The following is an 18,496-nucleotide window of genomic DNA, read 5'->3' as shown; positions in this document are numbered from 1 at the left end:
ATGTTACAAAAACAAACCCAACGAACTTTCCTATAGGTAGTATTTTTTTTTTCAGTGTTAAGAAACCAACAATTTTCCTCATTCTCTCTCCTCTAAACATTAAAAAAAAAAAAAAAAAAACTGCTTTCCATTTAAATAGGGGTTTCCCCTCCCATTGATTTGAGTTTCCTGGTTCAGTTCCCAGAGTTGGACTTCTTCCTTCTCCCTCTCTCCTTTTCCCTTCTTTTTCTACTTTTTCTCTGTCCCTCACTCTTCCTCTTCCTCTTCCACTTCGGCCTTGTCTTGACCCGTGACGCCAGGGCTGGCGGTCTTGTTCTCTTTTTTCCACTTCATGCGCCGGTTCTGGAACCAAATTTTGATCTGTCTTTCAGTGAGGCAGAGCGCGTGCGCGATCTCGATTCGCCGCCGCCGCGTCAGATAGCGGTTGTAGTGGAACTCCTTCTCCAGCTCCAGGGTCTGGTAGCGGGTGTAGGTCTGGCGGCCTCGTTTGCGGTCGGTCCCTGCACACAATATTTAGAGGAGAAAAATAAATGAATGTGGATAATGCCAGGAGAATGTCCATTGCCACCTAAAACCTTGTGTGTGATTTTTGAAGGTGGAAGAAGTCCATTTTCCCACAGAAACCAAATTCTTGCTTTCCACACCAACCTGTATCAGTCTTTTCCCCTTAATACTGCAGGCCTTTCCAGGTTTACCAGGACAAACACTCCCATTTTCAATCCAGAAGTTTTCCAGCCTGGGCTCCTGAACCCAAGAAAATCTAACATACTGGCTCTTGAAGGTTCTGATTCCTAAGGATGTATGCACCCTATGAAATCAGAGACTCCAAACCTCCCTCTTTGGATGCTGGCTCTAGTGGTCATTGGGGTATGAGGCAAATAGGCACTATGCAAGTGTCCCTGAAGCAGGGCTTGGCCTGGGTGCATTTCCCAAGAAAACAAAGGAATATCATAGGCCCACTCTCTCTCATAATAACTCCCAGCCAGTTGTGGAAAGAGGAGGAAATCAGAGTTTGCAAATTTCCTTGGAACTTGGAGTTGTTCTAGGAGCAGCTGCCTTCTGATCACTGTGGTTGAGATTCAGACAAGGCGAGTGTCCTGCCAGCCCACTTACTAGACAGCCGGGCTTTCCAAAGCAATCTTCTCTTCAGGCTTCCAGGAAGGACAAGGGGAGAGGAGCAACAGCAACTTGGGTTGGGGTGGAACTTGAAGTATCTGGGTGGTAAGGGCCAAAAGTCAGAAAGGAGCTGCCCAGTTAGGCCCAGAACCCTGAGGAGGCTTGGGAGGCTTTGCGAGGAAGGAAGTATTGGTATTAGCTCTCCTAGGAAGGAGACTGCAGAGTAGGAACTAGGGGCCCTCATTTTAGTCAGGTAAAAGCCTATTTGAACTGTTTACAGTGTTTAAGAGCAGAAAAATGGGGGCTTTGATAAATCAACTGAAAAGGCAGTTGGATTCCAGAGCAGGTCATTGAAGCCATGAACAGCAATACTGATAGATAGCTCCTTCACGAGAGAGCTGCGCCTGGTTGGTTGGGAGGCCCCGATCTTGGGCCTCCTGAACCCTGGGGCTGGTCCTTGAGTCCAACTAGGGCAGTGTTAAGAAGAATGTCTGAGCCAGGCTTGACCAGAAACCCCCACGGAGCCCCTGGCCTCTTAGGCTTTCTGCAGTAGCAGACCTTCTAAGTCCTGATTTGGCTCCGTAGAGTCAGTCTCCTTAAGCAGGAGTCTCACACTTCTGTAATAGCACCTCCAAACTTGTTGTCTAGTTCTCCAGGGGTGCGACTAGGAATCCTGGCAGTCAGCACCTGAGGAAGTCAACTATACTTCCACCAGCTTCGGATCCTTCCTCTAATTCCTCCAAGTTCACTGGGGGGTCAGGGGCCATGGTCCCCCTCCCTCCCTCCACCTGTCTCTTTTTTGCTTAGTGTCCCTAGCTGGGTTTTCATCTCCTCTCTGAACCCCCTCCTCACATCAGGCCTCTAGGGCCCACCTCTAATTGTCCTGATGGGAATAATGGGGGAGCGGGGTTGGCTGGGAAGGAAGGGGGAGGGGAGTTTTGCTCAGTGCTTCGGGCCCCCTCCCCCAGATCTTCTTCAAGCTGAGGCTGGGGGACACTCCCAGAGCTGAGATCCCTGGCGGGGATGGGGGGGGGGCATGGAGGGAGGACCCTAATGGCTATTCTCTGCAAACCCCAGCCTTCCTCCAAAAGACAAACGGTTTCTCTCGTCTCCAGCCCTTGCCGGCGCGGCTGATAAATATTTAAAGCTAAAAGGCCGGGAGGAAGGGTGAGGGGCGGGCCAGGGGCTCGGAGCGCTGCGGCGTCGGCGGAGAGATCGCCGGGAAGCAGAGCTAGCCGGAGAGCGCCGAGCAAAACCGGGGTGGAGGCGGCGCTCCGGGTCGCAGCTGAGGGGTGCTGCGTCTCCATGGCCCGCCTCCGACCCCAGGATATCTGGATATCTGGCGGGCCAGGGGGAGCTCTCAGGGGAATGTTCCCGGCCGCTGCGGCTCGGGACGGCGTTACCTGAGCTTCGCATCCAAGGGTAGATCCGGAAGTTACTCTCGGCCGCCAAGTCCGAGTCCCTCTGCTCCTTGGCGCCCGGCGCCTTGGCGGAGTCTCCAGGACACACCCCGGAGAGGTTCTGCTCAAAGGGCGCGCAGTGCATGTTGAAGGAACTCGGCTCGAGCCCATAGCCAGCCGCGTAGACGCCGGCTGCGCTCTGGCCCGCCATGCCCCCCCCGCCCGGGTACAAGCCCTGCATCGAGGCAGCGAAGGAAGTCGCCGCAGCCGCTCCATAGCCCGGGCGCTGGGGGTTGGAAGCAAACGCACAAGAAGTTTGTTCGGGGAAAGCTCCGGTAGCGAAAACCGAACTTGCGGCTGGATATTTAGAAAATAAAGCATTCGCATAATACAATGAACTCATAATTTGGCCGGATGATTTGTAGGCAGGGACGTTTTAGTGTCGGTTTTACGAGATTCCTTGATATATTACAGAATTAGAGTCCAGATTTACACCAAAAAGGACCCCCTTTTTCCTCTCTGGTCCACGTGACCTCCGCCCACGTGACGTCCCCTCCTCCAATGACCAGGCAGCCACCCCACGGCTCCTGGTAATGTGGAAAAAATTGTGTGCCGCTGGATTTATAAAATATGATCAATAATGAATGGAGAAGCCGAGCCCTGTGGATTAAGGCTGGGGGCTCAAGGGCCGCTGTCGACCCCCGCGGGCTAGAGGCAGCTTGCAGGCGAGATTTGGGGAGGAAGGAATTGAGTGGAAGGGAAAATAAATAACCTCGGTGCGATCCGTGTTGTCACCCGCTCCCCCCACCCAAGCCATGGCCTCCCTACTCTGTTACCGAGCGAAAGACAAACGCAGAAATTGAATACACGCAACTGCAACTGGAGACAGGGCAGGGCAGCTGTTTATTAATCCAATTCATGCCGACTGGGCCTTGGGGGGGGGCACTTGGTCTGGTTCCCCCAAGGTGAGGGACGAGTGAGCCTGGTCTTCGGCTCACTGTTGGAATCCCAGATATAAGGGCAGGGATGGACCCAGACTTTGCGGTCCACGCTGACTTCGGTACTCTCAGAGACATGGAATCCAGCCCACGGGCGTGGAAAACTGTTTTTGGTGGCTAAAAAAAAAAAAAAACAGAATTGAAAATAAAAAAGGAAGGGTATGGGGTGGGTGGGAAGAGAAAGGAAGAGAGAAGGGCGGCCCCGGGCCTGCTGCTCTCTTGGTTCCGGGAGGCGGATGCCTGTGTCGCTGAGCGGGGTTGCCTGAGAAGCAGAGACTGCAAAGGAAGGAAGGCGGCATGTCCAAGCCAGTCTTGGAACTGGGCGAAGGAGGCCGAGTCCCAGAAAAGTCCCTCTTCTTGCTCCCCCCATCAGAGTTCGTGGGGGGGAAATAAAAACATAAGCGAGTTCAAGAGCCCTACACTCCACCTATATCACTTACCCCCACCCCCCCACCCCGCACCAAGCACACGCAGGACAGAGCACACACCGAAACAAAGGGGGAGGTAACGGGACATAGCCCGGGCACCGCTCTCCAGCGCGGCCTGGGCGCCCGAGTCTCTCGGGCCTAGCGGCCTCGTAAAACAAGAGGAGGGGGTTTCTCTTGGCTCCCCTCCCTCGTTTCTCTCTCCTCCAATCACGAGCAGCCGCCTCCCTCACCCTTTGAGCCCCTGGGCCCAGGGACTCGCACCACCTGCCTCCAGCCCCCGCCCCCTCCTCTCTGCGGCCTGGCCTCCGCCGGCGCAAGGAACCGGGGGACCGGCTCCCCCCACCTCTACAAGGCGCTGGGGAGCAAATGAGGCAGTGCAGGCCGGGCCAGTCTCGGGTTCTTGCTTGTAAACTTTATTGTAACTCTTCCGCCCTTTTCAGGCGCAGACAACAGGACAAAGTATAGAGGAACAACAAAATATATAATTAGCCCCCCTCCCCCCATAAAGCAATTCACGGATACAGGATACATTCTCTTCACAGTAAACCTAAGAACACTTTTAACAATTGCCCACAGCGCGCATGCTAACTAAAGTAACCTCTTTTGAGAAACACTTAAGACGAAATTGTCAAACCAAAGGCGGGGGGCGGGAGAGAAGCAGAGAGAGAAAGCCAGCGAGCTGGGGAATGCAGCGGGGAGAGAAGGGTTGGGAGGGGAAATGAGGATGCAGCGAGAAAGAGAAAGAGAGAGAGAGAAAGAGGGAGACAGAAAGAATTATGGCGTGAATAGGCAGTTTCATGTTGTTGGGAGAACTTAGCAGAAATCAGTACCTCGGTCATTACAAAGAAGCACGTTCAAAGGAAAAAGACCATTGCACAAGGAAGCTTTTTACACGGGACAGGGGCATGGGGGGAGGTTCAGCCGGGCCACGGCCGCTCATCCTCGCTGGGCGAGGGAGTCCTTGCTTCAAATCCTTTTCTTTTCCCCCGGCCCCAAGAGAAGGGAAGGAGATCCACGGTAGCTCACACACAGAAGCTATTACGAGATACTACCACTAGCGGGGACTGGCGCGGCGGGGGACGCTGCAGTGGGAGGCCCGGCTCCCGGCCCCGCTCGCAGGGCCAGAGCGCTCTCGGGCGGGGGGCGGGCGGCGGCGGCGAGGTATGGGAACCCGCGGACCGGCGGGCGGCCGCGGCCCTGGCAGTCCCAGGCTGAAGCCTACTTCTTGTCTCCCTTCTGCGCGTCGCCCTCATCCGCTGCCTCCGGGGCCCGCTCCAGCTTCTGTTTCTCCAGCTCCTCCTGCTCGCATTTGCTGCTGGGGAACTTGTCTTTGTTGTTCTCTTTTTTCCACTTCATCCTCCGGTTCTGGAACCAGATTTTGACCTGTCTCTCTGTCAGTCCCAGCGCATGCGATACCTCGATCCTCCGCTTGCGAGTCAGATATGGATTAAATAGAAACTCCTTCTCCAGCTCCAGAGTCTGGTAGCGGCTGTAGGTCTGTCGGCCTCGCCTGCGTCCGGCGGCTGCTGGCAATGGGGGAAAGGGCGAGACAGAGGGGAGGGGAGGGGAGGGTGGGGGAGGGAGCAGAGACGAAGAAGGTTGGAAAATTCGTGAACCAGCCTAGGAGACCAGTATAATAAGGGCAGGGGATCTTCTACCCCGCTCAGAGGCGGGGGTGCTGGGAGGCCGCGGTCAGCGAAGGGGAGGGGTGAGGGGGGTCAGACACCACTGAATCTAAGGGAGGCAGAAAAAGGGGAGCCACCTTTCCTGCTAACCAGTACCAGAGAGTTAGGGGTGGTAGTGGTTCAAATCTATGAAAAGTGCCATAAACTTTAGAGGGAAGGATGGGGGGGGGGAGAATAAAAAACCGGGTGGGGACTAATGGACCCACCTTGAAAAGCCCCCAGAGCCTCTGCCCCAGAAGAAAAGTTTCTTCAGGGTAATTAAACTATAAAGCAATTGAGAAGTGCAAAAGTTGAGCGCCCCCACTCCCACCACCCTCTCGCCACAACCCCCCATAAAACAGTAAAAGGGAAAAAAAGGAGGGGAAGAAGAAGAAAAGTAAGGCGGGGTGAGGGGTTTATGGATTCAGGAAATGTCGCTTAGCGACTCCCCCTTCAAGGGAAACAAGAAAAGAGAAAGAATGAAAGAAAGAAAGGGAGGAAGCTGGAGGCGATCGGAAAGGAGCTGGTTCGGCTCCTGTTAGCTGGTAGAAATGTCCCTGGCCTGCCCGGCCCCCTGCCCAGCCTTGGGCCCTCACGCCCCCCTCCCGCTCGGCCGGCCCTGCCGCCCGCTCACCTTGAGGGCGCATCCAGGGAAAGAGCTGTGTGGGCGATGGGCTCTGCTCTGAGCCCTCGGCCTCCTCGCCCAGGCCGCTGGCGGCGGCGAGCTTGCAGTCGGCATATTGCACCAGGTCTGGGTCCTGCGCACCGAACAGGCTCTGGCGCTGCAGCGGGTCGTAGCCGTAGAAGTTGCCCGGGTCCCCGTGACACGCCACGGCGCACGGGTTCTGCTGGTAGGGAGCCGTGGACAGCGACGACGGCCCGTGGTAGAACTCCTGGATTTGCGACGGGTGCTGGAAGCTGCCGCCGCTGCTGGGACCGTACACCACGGTGGGTCGGCCGCCCAGGTCCTGGGCGAAGCCGCAGTCATAATAATTGGGGCGCAGGGACTCCCCGGTTTTGTATTTGGAGAACAGTGAGTTGACGAAATAAGAGCTCATTTTATTGAATTTTGAGGCGGCGGCGGCGGCGGTGGCGGCTGTAGTTGGGGGCTGTTGGGGAGGGGGTGGGGAGGGGGAAAGGGAGGGAGAGAGAGAAAAAAACGCGGATTCGCCGGCTCCTAGTCACCCTCGCCAGCAAAGGAGAGGGAAAGGGAGGAGGAAAAAAAAGAAAAGAAAGAAAAGGCGAAGAAGATCTGGAAGCCGCCACACTTTTTGTGATTTCCAGGAATAGAAAAGGACAGAGAAGCCTCCAAAAGTCTAAGCTTGCATGGCAACCGAGGCTAACTCGCCCTCCCCCCACCCCCCACCCCCCAAACAAAAATATACCGCCACTTAAAGAGGTCCTCGCTTTACATTTCGAAGAAGGGATGCCAGTTCATAAACAGTTTTCGGTGATTTACTTCCCTGCAAATGAGTTGTTTCATATTTTGCACTGTCTTTTCATGATCATTTGCATCCATTAGAGACCCCGCATCCTATTGGCTTCTCCGTACTCCTCCCGGACAGAACGCAGAGCGAGGGTGAGAGCGAGAGAGAGCTTAGAGAGGGAGCGAGAGAGAGAGCTAGAGCGAGAGAGCGCCAGGGAGTGAGGAGCGGAAAAAAGATTAAAAGTCAAAGGTTCTCTCATGTAAACTATCATATAATTCAATATAAAAAAAAAAAAAAAAGGAGGGGAAGAAAAAAACACCCAGGGAGGGGGAGAGGGGGAGAAGAGGGGGAGAGAGAGAATGAATACGGATTAAATCTGTTTAACTACCTACATTAATGAGATATCTCTCTCCTCACAACAAATCAAATACCTTCGCAGACCACCCCCAAAGACTGATGTGGGGGAGTCATGGAAAAGAACACGCACACACAGACACACACACACATACACAACGTGTCAGGCGTAGGCACGCTGTTAATTTCGCGATTTTAACGAGGCAGTTGGAGTCTTTCTAAATGTCAGGGTCGCTTCGGAAAAATGTAAAAGAACACGGTTTAATTGCGCCGAGTTTTAAAAGGTCCTATAAATGTAATTGGTATTTTAATACAAGTTATCAAATCATACAGCTTCCTCTCCTAAACATATTTTCAAACAAACGAGGTAGTCATATTTAAAGCTTTAATGATCAATTTCCTTATTATTGATAAAGGTTTAACTATCGTGCAGAGGGAATTGACTGGGTAACCGGCCCCCCAAAAAACGGCTGTAAACTCTTTAACAAACTATAAAACGCAATAAAGCCAGAGTCTGTTGTTGTTTATGCCGCAGCGCATAAAAGCTGTTAGCATTTTACGAGTTCTTTCCTCTACAGCTATAAAACTGCAGCTTCGATCGCCCCGCCGCCTGACTGCAGCACGGTGGGGGTGACGAAGCCGAAATGAGAACGCTTATGGGCTTTTTTTCGGCACAAACGGTGACTTTTCTGAGATTTTCACCTCCTTCAGCTGTGGCAAGCACCTGCCCCTAACTCCCTAACCGAAGCCCCCTAACCAGCCCTCTCTGCTCCTCTCAAAGTCACTCACTCAACTTTCCTTCATTCAACAAATAAGCAAGGATTTTCTGCTGAGAAGGGGCTTGGGAAAGGCGTGGGGGGAGGGGTTTGGGGGGAGAGAAAAAACTTTCTGGTTAATGGGTAGTGAGTGGTGAAGCTGGAAACAAAGTTCGCTTTACCATTGTCAATTTTTGCAGTTTTGTGCAATCTCCGTTGGCTGAGAGGGAGTGCTGGAATGGGCGAAGGAGTTTCTAGAAGGCCCTAGGGCCCAGCCAGGGCTTTGAGAGAGACCACAGACATTGTATCAGGGAGGAGGGTCTAATACTACCAGTGGGATGACTTGTAGTTGGGCTGCCTACTCCTCGGGACCCAAGCCTTGATTAAGGTACAACCAGGAATCCAGTACCCAACCTTCCCAGTCCCTCAGCACTGCCCTTCCAGTAAGAGTGCACAGCCAATACCATTAGCACATCAAAGCAAGGGAAGGCCAGTCCTGGCCCAGCTGGGCACCTTGGCCCAGGTACCTGGCTTTGGTGTCCACTGACCTGTGCCCTCCCTTATCTTAGACTGTGGCTACAAGGTGCATGCATGAGTGGACCCCTTTTAGTCTTCAGCATCTCTGAGACCCCTTTGAACCACTGGCACTCCCTAAATTGACCTTGGGGTGGAGGGGATTTAGGTGGAGCAAGCCGCTTTATCATCATTTTTTCTCCTCTCCCCTTTGGGAGCAGCTAGTTAAACCTGGCTCTCCCTCCAGGCCTAGGGACCTAGGGCCTGAAAGACAGAAGGCAGGAGCAAGTTGGTTGGGCAAAACACTCTCAGACCCGTCTGCTGGGCCTAGTCATGGTGGTGACCAGGCTGTGGAAGGCCCTGTCTCAGGGTCAGAAGACCTCCTACATGGCTGATCAGCTAAGGGAAGGAAGGAATAAATTTCTAGTAGAAAAGGGAGAGGCTTTACAAATACACTCAATACATTGTTTATCCAAGGGAGGATGATTTGCTTTTCAGAAGGGTGCCTTTTGGAGATCCAATGCACCCCAATCTTTGTAAATAGAAAAGTATGGCCTACTCCAAGGGGGTGCCCTCACAAGGTCCTTTAAAAGTGACTCTGGAGAATGGGAGAGGGACTGAAAGGGAGTAAGAGAAAAGGGAAAAGGAGAAGAGATAGGCTCCTGAATTTTCAGCGCGTGGCTGAGGGGGGCGGTGAGGCGGCTGAAGGCAGAGTTAAGTTGTTGGCGAAGCGAACATTTTTATCAAGTGCGGGGGTTTTATGGTCATGATTTGAGGACTCACCGGCGAAGTAGAAATTCAATGGCTTGTTCTAAATCATTCCTACACCGTGCCAGAAATTCCTGATGGAAGGAAAATGTTTCTATTATAAGAAAAAACAAGAAAGAGCGAGAAGATAATTTATAAACACCCAACGGAGTGCAGATTTATTAGAGAAACTCAAGTTGAGGAGAAACTCCACTTGCATCTTTGTATTCGGTCCTGGGGGAAGAGAGAGGCTGCAATTGGGGTGATTTTGAGTGTGTGTGTGGGGGGAGGAGGGGCGAGAGTATTTTTCCGCACAGGTTTATCCGAATTGGGGGGGGGGGCAAGTATTGGGTTGAACCGGGAAGAAATGGGAGATTCCAAATAGCAAGAACAGAGCACGGGATCTAGGAGCGAAACGTACCGGGAGTCCAAGCCTCCACTGCCAAGTTACCAAAGAACCCGCACCGTCCAGGTCTGCCTAGGGCCCAGGGTCAGGGCCCCCGGGTTCACGGAGCTGGAGCTCTCACCTGGAAACCTCGGAACGCGGGAAGGGGAGAGTTTCTGCTTCTTACTGCTACGCCCGCTCCCACACCCATCAGGAAAATGCGGATTTAGGGGGTGGCCCAACTAAGGGCGCCCAGAGCATCTCTAGGAGATATCCGAGCCTTCCCGCACCGCACCTCACCGCTCTGGCCCACCCTGGTCCCGCTCAGGGTTTGGCGCAGGGTTAGCCCGGCGCGCGCCCTGCTAGGCTCCCAGACAGACGCGTACAAAGGCTCTGCATCCTCCGCCCCGTGCGGAGCTCCCAGCCAGCTAACTCCGAATCTGCAAAATATCAACAACAATAACTTTAAAAAGCCCTAAAACGGGGGGCGGGGGTGGGGAGCAGGCTGGTTTTTCCGGTTGCCCCCTCTGGCCGGTCCCAGCAGCAGAGCCGGGCAGCTTCCTTTCCCTCTAACCTTCGGCCCGCTTACCCAGCTCACCTGACCTGCTCACCCGCAGCCTTGAGCATTCCTCTCGCCCCCGCCCTGGAAAATTTCATTCTTTCTGAATCCATTCTCCTCTTTTATTTGGATCCATTATTTCTATGATTATTAGGCGTCTCCGTTTTCATGCATTTGTTGCCCAAACGAACGCGGCGACTGGATGAGCCTTGAGCTCTCCTCGCTGGGAAATTCTTGAAAACTGACCGTTTGAGAAGCGGGGGGAGGGGTGAACACTACTATATTGAAATCTATAAAATGGGGGAAATGGTCATAATGAACCCTATATTTTTATTACTCGCAAATTATTCATGACTTTTGTTAACGCGCAGTTCAGAGATTCCAGGCCGACTAAGGTGCGGTGTGCAGCCGTGGGCGCCCGCAGCCGCGGTACCGGGAGATTTTCACGTAGAGCAAGGCTGCCATCTAGCGGCATCCTTGAGAAAACACGACACTGCCACCGGCTCTGTTAGGTTCTCGGAGAGCTCTAGAGTTGGTGGTGACTAACAAGAGAAACTTTCATTATTAGCTGAAAAGGGAGAGGAAAACGGAGCGGACGCGAGAAAAGGCATCGGTATCAAGAAACGGTTCATGACATTTTGCAGATAAGCTTTTTTAAAAGGAAACAAAAAATGCGGGGAGAGGTGGGGAGGAAAAAAGAAGCTATAAGCTTTTTTCTTTCAATATTAGGCTCCCACCCCACAATGCCCTAATTTGTGGCTGAGACCGCCAAGCAGCGCGCCGTTTATGGCCCGTAAAAGGGGAGAAACGAGCATTTTTCAAACACGATTGTTTCAAATTTCGAGGAGAAACAATTGGACTTTTGGTTGGGGGGGGAGAGGGTGGGATCGGCCTGTAAAAGGATCAAGAGAGGGGCCCGCGCCCAGACGTCTGGCCCGGTCGGACCTGTGTGTGTGTTTGTAGTGGTGTGGGGGGGGGTGTGGGGGGGGTGTGCGCGCGCGTACGCGGGGAGGGCGGCTTCTTGTTTATGACGCCCAATTCTGTAGGGGGTGTGAAGAACAAAGACAGGAGTCCCAATTGTGGTCTCTGAAGCATTTGCAACAATAAAGTGTCTTCCCTCTCCCCCTTCCCTCTTCTCCCCCTTTTGCTCCCTGGGGCCTCCCCGGAAGCCCCAAGCCCCTCATCCTGGCGGGTGAGGGTGGGGGCTGCAAGGCCCACCCAGTCCCAGCTGCGGCTGGCTCTCAGCTCCGGAAAGTTTCCCCTCTCACTGTTTAGTGTCTTAACCTTCAGAAATTTATACGCTATAAACTTTTATAGCGGTCATATTCTTTTATTGCTGCGCACACGGCATTGAATTCGTCTCCCGGTTTCTGTCTCGAGCTCTCACGGTCTCTCCTCTCTGAATTTCTCTTTTATGACAACTGATTTCCACATCTCCGGCTTCAGAGCCTCCACATCTTCGCTTTTGTTTGTCCTTAAAGAAGCCACCCCGGGCTCTGGACCAGACACCGCCGCCGCCGGAGACCCCTGCGGGCGCTTTCGCCCTCTACCCTACAGCGCTGTGTCGGGTTCCAGCCTTGCTTTTTGCGTTTCCCATTGGCGAAATCTGGCCTTCTCTGCCCACTCTCAGCGCCAGTCAATGCGCAGCACAACCGCTAAATGCGGGATTCATTTGATGTCCCTGATGGAACTCTCCCTGGACCTTGGAGATTCGCTTTCTCCTGCTTCCTGCGCTCTTTCTGTACAAGGCATCCTTTCGTTCGAGAGGGGTAGGCCTTGCTTTTTCAATTCTAAGGTTTTCTCTCTTGGATTATGCTTTGTCCCCACTTCTAGCCAACTGACCGGGTCTCCTCGGGCTGTGGTGTCACTGGGGTTTGTGGGCTGGGAGGTTCGGGGAGGGAAGGACGGCTCCGGAGCGCGAGAGTCAGGCAGAGGCCGGTTTCCCAAGCCTGGGTGAGAAAAGCAGGGCTGCTGAGGGGCCGCCGTCTCCGCGAGGGGCTCTGGCAGGGACACGCAGACTATGAGGGACATGAAAGTGCCCCTGGAAATTGAGTTTAGTTCTGGGGTCCAATTAAAAAAGAGGTCTCCTCTTGAGACATTTCTGTTCCCCAAACAGTCTCCTCTCCCAGCGTTTGGGAACTGCCTCCCCAAGCTTCAATCCCTACCAAACCAACCCGCTTCAGACCAAGTCTCAAATGGGAGCCTTTAATCCCAATTTGGGGACTGAGAACCCTATGGGGTTCACTCCCTTTCAATCTCTAACTCAGCCTCCTCACAGCCACTAAGAGTAGAGGGAAGTTGCTATTTTGCTTGCTAACTTGCCTGGCATTTTAAAGTGACCAAGGCAGAGGGACATTCTCAGCCGACTGAAGGTTGAGAGAGGAACTGCTACCCAGAGCGGGAGCAGGTCCCTTACTCAGCTCTGGAGCTGGTGGGGAAGTCTCCAGCCCAACTTTGGGGGAAGACCCTGAGCAATGGCTCTGGAGAAACTCAGACTCTGCTCCAAACCGAAGCACATTCTTTCCTTGCACCTCCAGTTTCCCAGTTGTCCTGTTGCTCTGGTACTAAGGTTCTCAGAACTACCTCACTGACACCACCCCCACCCCACCCTTGACAGCACTAAAGAGGTTGCCCCCTTGGCAATCAAGATCTCCACCTAGGCCAGGTGGGGGGAGCCAACACAGAATAAGACACGAGGAGAGATTTATTTTCTATAGTGATATATATTTTTGTTCTTTTTCTTTTTTCTTCCAAAACGAACAATCAGAGGCTCTAAGTCCCTCACCCTACCCACCCCCACCCACAACCCTCCCAAATAAGTGACAACTGAAAACAGGCCAGACAATCACCCCCAAAGAAATCACAAAACACAAGCACAATTTCACAACAGCCACCAACAAAGCAAAAAGTTCTACTGAAATGCCTGGAGAAGCAGGAGCAAGAGTCCATGGAATTGGAGAGGACTGGAAAGATGGGGAAATAGGGGAAGGAAGGGAAACAGAGTAAACTTCAGCCTGAGGTTTAGCTTCCATTCCGCCTCTTTCCTTTGCACGCGGGAACGTTCCCCCGGAGGGAGCGCGCTCACTAGCCTCTCAAGTCACCATCCAGGCCAGTGTCACAGGAGGTAAAGTCCAGCGTTGGGAACGGTCCCTTTTTGCGCTGGGGCAGGCAGCAGCCAAGCCCCGGACACCTCCGCGTGAGTCGCGACGCGGGTATGAAGGGGAGGAACGCACCAAGCTCCTAGCCCTGGCGCCTCTACTCCTCTCTGTTCCTGACAACTTCCCCAGAAAGGGCGCTCAGAATCGATTCACAATCAATTCTCAATCGAACTCTGCTGACCTGGCCTTCCTGCCTACAGAGGGATTGAGCTAGAGGGGTTGGAGAGTGAAGGGGGTTTTCTACAAGGGGTCGCTTGACTGGCTGGTGCTAGGTGGATTTGGCCGCACAGAGTGAATTTGGAGTTGGGAAGGATGCAAAAGATAGCAGGGCCGGTGGAGAGCATCAAAAGCTACCATCTTTGTCAAGTGGGGCATGGATGAGCTAGAGGACGACATGGTCAAGGTCCTAAGACCCTACACACAGTGTGACCTCCTTTTGTTGGAAGGAGAGGGGAAACGTCATGCAGAATTAAACATTTCCTGCAAAGATGTGCGTTGGAGGGAGAGCCCCCCTCCTGTCTTTCCTGGTCTTTTCTTGTCCACCTGATTTGAGGGCTGGGGTTGTCCCACCTGCCTGTGGGCTTTTGCCCCTGGGGGGTAGCTAGAGGTTCCCTGGAGGTGATGCTAAGTCCTTTGGGCTGCAACACCCCATTCAGGAGCATGTCTCTAGACATCTTCCAAATGTGCATTTGCACCAAGGGTAGAACCCTGGCTTGCCTGGTGGTCTTCAGACTATTCTGTCAGGTTTGGGGTGTGCCTGGCTTGGGGTGTGACCGTGTACACTTGGGGTGTCACTTCGTTTGAGTAAAGTATTGGTTGTATGCATTGCCTGCTATTTCTGTAAGCTTCAGGCTTTGTGTGTGCAGGTATCTATCTGTTGGGCTGGGTGCAGTTGGCGTGTCCCTGGATGACTTTTGGATTGGTTCAGGAAGGGAAAGGCAGGCAGGAAATGAGGGACTGAGGTTCTCCATAAAAGTCAGGGGCTGCTAAGGGCTTGACTAGGGCCTCTCTTTCCTTGTGGCCCATCATCTTCTTAGTAACCTACTACTTCTACCTTCTAACTCAACAAAACTTCCTCTTGAGGCCAGGGGAAAAGAGAGAAACAAGTGAGAGCAAAGGAAAGGAGAGAAACTCTGGGTGCAGAAAAGAACTTTCAAGAGAAAGACTCCCTTCCCCATTCACTTGACTATATCTCAGACAGCACTGGCTTTGCAACCATCACTTATAAATAAGAGTGAGATGGGGAAGGGATGGGAGAGCTGAAGAAGGGTCTTTACTCTTTGCCCTGTTCCTTATTCATTTTCTTCATTTTCATCCGTCGGTTCTGAAACCAGATTTTGACTTGTCTCTCACTCAGATTGAGGAGTCTGGCCACTTCGTGCCTACGGTCCCTGGTGAGGTACATATTGAACAGAAATTCCTTCTCTAGTTCCAGCGTCTGGTATTTGGTGTAGGGACAGCGCTTTTTCCGGGAAGAGCGAGCGTGCAGCCAGTTGGCAGAGGGGTTGGCTGAAAGAGAAGCAGCAATAGAATCAAAGAAAGGAAAGGGGGGTGGGGGGTGGCGGATGACAGGCCCTTAATGTTGTACTGCCAAAAGGATGCACCCTTGGTCTCCACTCCCAATCTCAAGTTGGAGAAAGGGGCAGCTGGGCCTTCAAGCTCCCAGAAAGGATCCCAGACATAGACCAACAGTTGCCATAGACATCTGTAGGTGAGAGGCTTTGGGGAAAAGATGGAGCCAAGTGGTGTGCCCAGGGTTCCTAGGCACCACCAAAGCCTAGCCTGCCTCAAATTCTCTCTCAATCTTTCTCTGCTTGGATTACAGCTGGTTAGGACACAGCTCAGAGCCAGCAGGAAGCCTCACAACTAGTATCACTAGACAGGTTAGCGGGGGTGGCTGACCTAAAGGGTCAAGAGACCTCCTAGCCCTCCAGTCTGGATACAACCCTGCCTTAAGAGCAAGCTTGCTTCCCTTGACCACATGGCAGTAAGCATGTATGTCTGTATAGATATCCCTGGCCACCACCACCACATCCCCCGCCCCCCATATATGGGTCTGCATTTACAGAAGCAAACATCCAGCACACTCCAATTCACATGCAAGCCGGATTGCAACCATTTATCAACTCCAGTCTATGGACAGGGAAGCGCTGGGGGCTCACAGATAACTTATGGTTCCAATAGTCTTCCATTTCTGCTTCTGCTCAGCTTGCAGTTTGGTTAAAACCAATTCAGGGAAATTGGGGAGTAAGATTGCTCCCGTCCTACGGTGAGGAGCCAGGGATGACATGGGGTAACTGGTCCCGAGTGGGAGAGCAGAGACCGGGGTAATTGAATAAAGAGGAGTGGAAAAAAAGAGAAAGCAGAAATCTATATCAGCTTCTCTCCTCCCTGAAACTTGGAAAATTCTCCAATTAAAATCTAAGTCAATTTATAATAACCATCCTCTGCTAGCTACTTTCTTCCCAAAAGGGAAGCACTGAATTAATATAATAAAAATAATGATCTGGTTCATCCTACACTAAGTTCTGTGTTTTACCAATTCGCAGCACTAGTTTCTTAATATGATTGCCTGGGATGGGACCTACAGCCACATCAAATATGAAAGAGGGGGAAAAGACTGTTAATGATAGATCTTGGCCAAATGGTTGCCTTAAAATAATGGGCTTTCCAGGCACAGTTTGGAGTTTGGGGCGAAGGGTCTGTTCCAGTGGTGTGAGGTTTGAAAAGAGGCGTCAGCTGGTGATTCAACCTGGCAGGTTGGAGGTGGTGCAACCCACAGGGGCCTCAGGGGAGACAGGCAGCTCTCCCACTCTCCAACAGGCAAGAGCAACCCAAGGGATCGTCGGGCCACTGTGTTCATGGAAAATCTGGCAGGGTAAGCGGAGACTAAAATATCTGAGCCTCACTCCTCAAGACTAGTAAGGAGGGAGGACTGATCCCCACCAGTCTGTGGGTTATTGTTTGGGGTAAGAGTCTCCTAAATGATTTGCCCTTCTCAAGCTTAAAAAGAAAAAAGGAATCCTCCCACCCCCAGCAGGACCACCTCCTGGAAATTAGCCAGACGGGGGTCCTGTCCAGGGTGCTTTGGGAGGAGACTGAAACTACCTATAGATGAAGGGTAAAGTTCTTCGCCTCTCCTCAAAGCCTTGCTTTCCCCTCACCCCTTCACTCCCTAGGGTCCCTCCTGGATCGCGCCTTCTCCATTCGGGCGGTCAGCTCGAAGTTCAGAAGCGATGCCCAAGTGCTCCCGAGACGAACAGCTCGGACTGGAGCTAGGGAGCCCCCCGCGGAGAACAGCAGGGGCCACAGAAAAGGCTGCGGCAACCCAGGGCGAAGATGCCGGGAGGGGAGGGGACCACCAGAGGGAAGCTCCCGGGGAGGGGCCGGCGCATGGGGAGGGGGCTCCGCCAAGGCATCCTGGGTTTCCTCCGCCCCTCCCGGCACCCGCTCCGGACCCGCGCGGCTAGTGCGCGAGCTCTGTAGAGAACAATCCTCCGCCAAGCTGTTGCATCGCAAATAAAATCCTAATGAGCCCCCTCCCCCTTGGCCGGGCTTTTACGGTCTACGCGTGGCGCGGGGAGAGCTGCCAGTCGCGCGGCCCGGGGCAGCCCCGCGTGCTCTCCCCCACCCCCCGGGTCCGCACGGGCTCTCGGCCTTGCCCCGGCCCCCGCCAGCTCCACTCCCGGCCGGCGGTCGGCGGCCTCTTCTTCCCAGACTTTCAGCTCTGGCCTTCGCGAGAGAGGGGCGAGGGAGGGCGAGAGAGCAGAGGACGCGTTGCCTCCACGACTTTGGGAGTCGAGAGGACCGCACTCTTTTGGGGCTTCCTTCCTTCCTTGTTTCTTTCCTTCCTTCCTTCCTTCCTGCCTCTTCCCTCCTCCCCCACTTGCAATCTGGTGGCCGCCGCGGTCGCCCTGCACATTGTCCGCAGTTTATGGCCTTTCCCTCCCCTCCTCCCGCCTGGCCTTCGGCCTGGGTATTTCCTCACTTTTTATAACTTACTTTGATCCGGCCTCTCTTTGTCCTCGCTTCCTTCGCAAATTTTATTGTCCCCGTAGCCGGGTCTTTGATTAGACAGGACGGCCTCCCTGCCCGCCGAAGTTTCCAAACTGTACTCGGGTGTGCCCTGTTTGAGCAGCTCCCCAGGCGCGCCCAGCAGCGGCTCCGCCTTCACCGCCGCCTGGCCCTGCCCCGGGGCCGCCTCGCCGCGCGGCGCGGGCTCCAGCCAGGTGCGGAGGTACCTGCTCTCGGTCGGCGGGACGCCCTGGGGCTGGATGTAGGGGTGGTAGACGGACGGCAGGCTTCCGGACGCGTGCGGGCTCAGCGGCGCCCAGGAGGCGCCGAACACCGGCGCTTTGGGCTGGAAGCTGCAGGAGGGGAACTCCAGGTGCTCCGCGTGGCCCGGCTGCCGAGGGCTCGCGTACTGGCCCGAAGGAAACTTGGCTGGAGGCGCGTCCTCACTCTCGTGACTTATGATCGAGTCGACATAATAGCTGCTAAGCGTCCCAGAAATGGACATTCTCAGACATTATCCGGGCGCTCGCAGGGGAAAGGGAAGCGCTCGCGCGGCGGCGCCCAAGCAGGGAGAGGTGGCACCGGGACCGGTGTGAGGGCTTTCGGACGCGACCCCCGGCCCCCCGACCCCCCACCCCCACCCCGGGCTCAACTTCTCAGCCAACAAAGTACAGTGGAGCAGCCCGGCTCAGCACTCCTTGCAAAATGATTGGTCAAAGTTTTTCCGACTGCCTGATAAAGCGTCAGCTCCGACATAAATCAATCGGGCGAGGGGGCTGCGCTCTCGCTGTCATCCGTCCGCACCGCATTCCATATCCAGGATGGATTGTTTTATGCTGATGCAATGTACTATCACGTCAGGGCTCCGGCGGACACGTAACCTCAGCCAGAGCTGCCGGCCGCCCGTTTCCCCCCCCCCCTTTGCAAGAAGGGGGGGGAAGTTCTCGACATGGGGTGGCGGGGGCGGAGGGGAGGCGG

The 18,496-nt window shown here is 53.9% G+C and overlaps 3 protein-coding genes across 3 annotated transcripts; all 3 read right to left on the bottom strand.

Annotated features, from left to right (window-relative positions):
* Window positions 1-146: 146 nt before the first annotated feature.
* On the bottom strand, window positions 147-3,022 carry HOXB7 (homeobox B7). The gene is made up of 2 exons (XM_006832500.1): window positions 2,520-3,022; window positions 147-500 (listed from the first exon to the last, which is right to left on the bottom strand). The coding sequence occupies exons 1-2, from the start codon at window positions 2,917-2,919 to the stop codon at window positions 247-249; spliced, it is 654 nt and encodes a 217-aa protein (XP_006832563.1). The 5' UTR covers window positions 2,920-3,022; the 3' UTR covers window positions 147-246.
* Window positions 3,023-4,334: 1,312 nt separating this feature from the next.
* HOXB8 (homeobox B8) lies at window positions 4,335-6,902 on the bottom strand. The gene is made up of 2 exons (XM_006832501.1): window positions 6,241-6,902; window positions 4,335-5,468 (listed from the first exon to the last, which is right to left on the bottom strand). Exons 1-2 carry the CDS (start codon window positions 6,662-6,664, stop codon window positions 5,161-5,163), a joined length of 732 nt encoding a protein of 243 aa, XP_006832564.1. The 5' UTR covers window positions 6,665-6,902; the 3' UTR covers window positions 4,335-5,160.
* Window positions 6,903-14,588: 7,686 nt separating this feature from the next.
* Window positions 14,589-18,109, bottom strand: HOXB9 (homeobox B9). The gene is made up of 2 exons (XM_006832499.1): window positions 17,507-18,109; window positions 14,589-15,013 (listed from the first exon to the last, which is right to left on the bottom strand). Exons 1-2 carry the CDS (start codon window positions 18,021-18,023, stop codon window positions 14,778-14,780), a joined length of 753 nt encoding a protein of 250 aa, XP_006832562.1. The 5' UTR covers window positions 18,024-18,109; the 3' UTR covers window positions 14,589-14,777.
* Between the last annotated feature and the right edge of the window lie 387 nt (window positions 18,110-18,496).

The sequence above is a fragment of the Chrysochloris asiatica genome, unplaced genomic scaffold (assembly GCF_000296735.1).
Source record: "Chrysochloris asiatica unplaced genomic scaffold, ChrAsi1.0 scaffold00007, whole genome shotgun sequence".
NCBI classification, from domain to species: domain Eukaryota; kingdom Metazoa; phylum Chordata; class Mammalia; order Afrosoricida; family Chrysochloridae; genus Chrysochloris; species Chrysochloris asiatica.
Note: the sequence above shows the minus strand (reverse complement) of the source record. Positions and strands in the feature narration are given on the sequence as shown.

Coding starts and splice junctions, on each gene's coding strand:
- HOXB7 (XM_006832500.1), bottom strand. CDS start 2,919: ATGAGTTCATTGTATTATGCGAATGCTTTATTTTCTAAATATCCAGCC. Junction 501..2,519: donor CCCTTGGATGCGAAGCTCAG/GTAACGCCGTCC, acceptor TATTGTGTGCAG/GGACCGACCGCAAACGAGGC.
- HOXB8 (XM_006832501.1), bottom strand. CDS start 6,664: ATGAGCTCTTATTTCGTCAACTCACTGTTCTCCAAATACAAAACCGGG. Junction 5,469..6,240: donor TCCCTGGATGCGCCCTCAAG/GTGAGCGGGCGG, acceptor CCCCATTGCCAG/CAGCCGCCGGACGCAGGCGA.
- HOXB9 (XM_006832499.1), bottom strand. CDS start 18,023: ATGTCCATTTCTGGGACGCTTAGCAGCTATTATGTCGACTCGATCATA. Junction 15,014..17,506: donor CAAAGAGAGGCCGGATCAAA/GTAAGTTATAAA, acceptor CTTCTCTTTCAG/CCAACCCCTCTGCCAACTGG.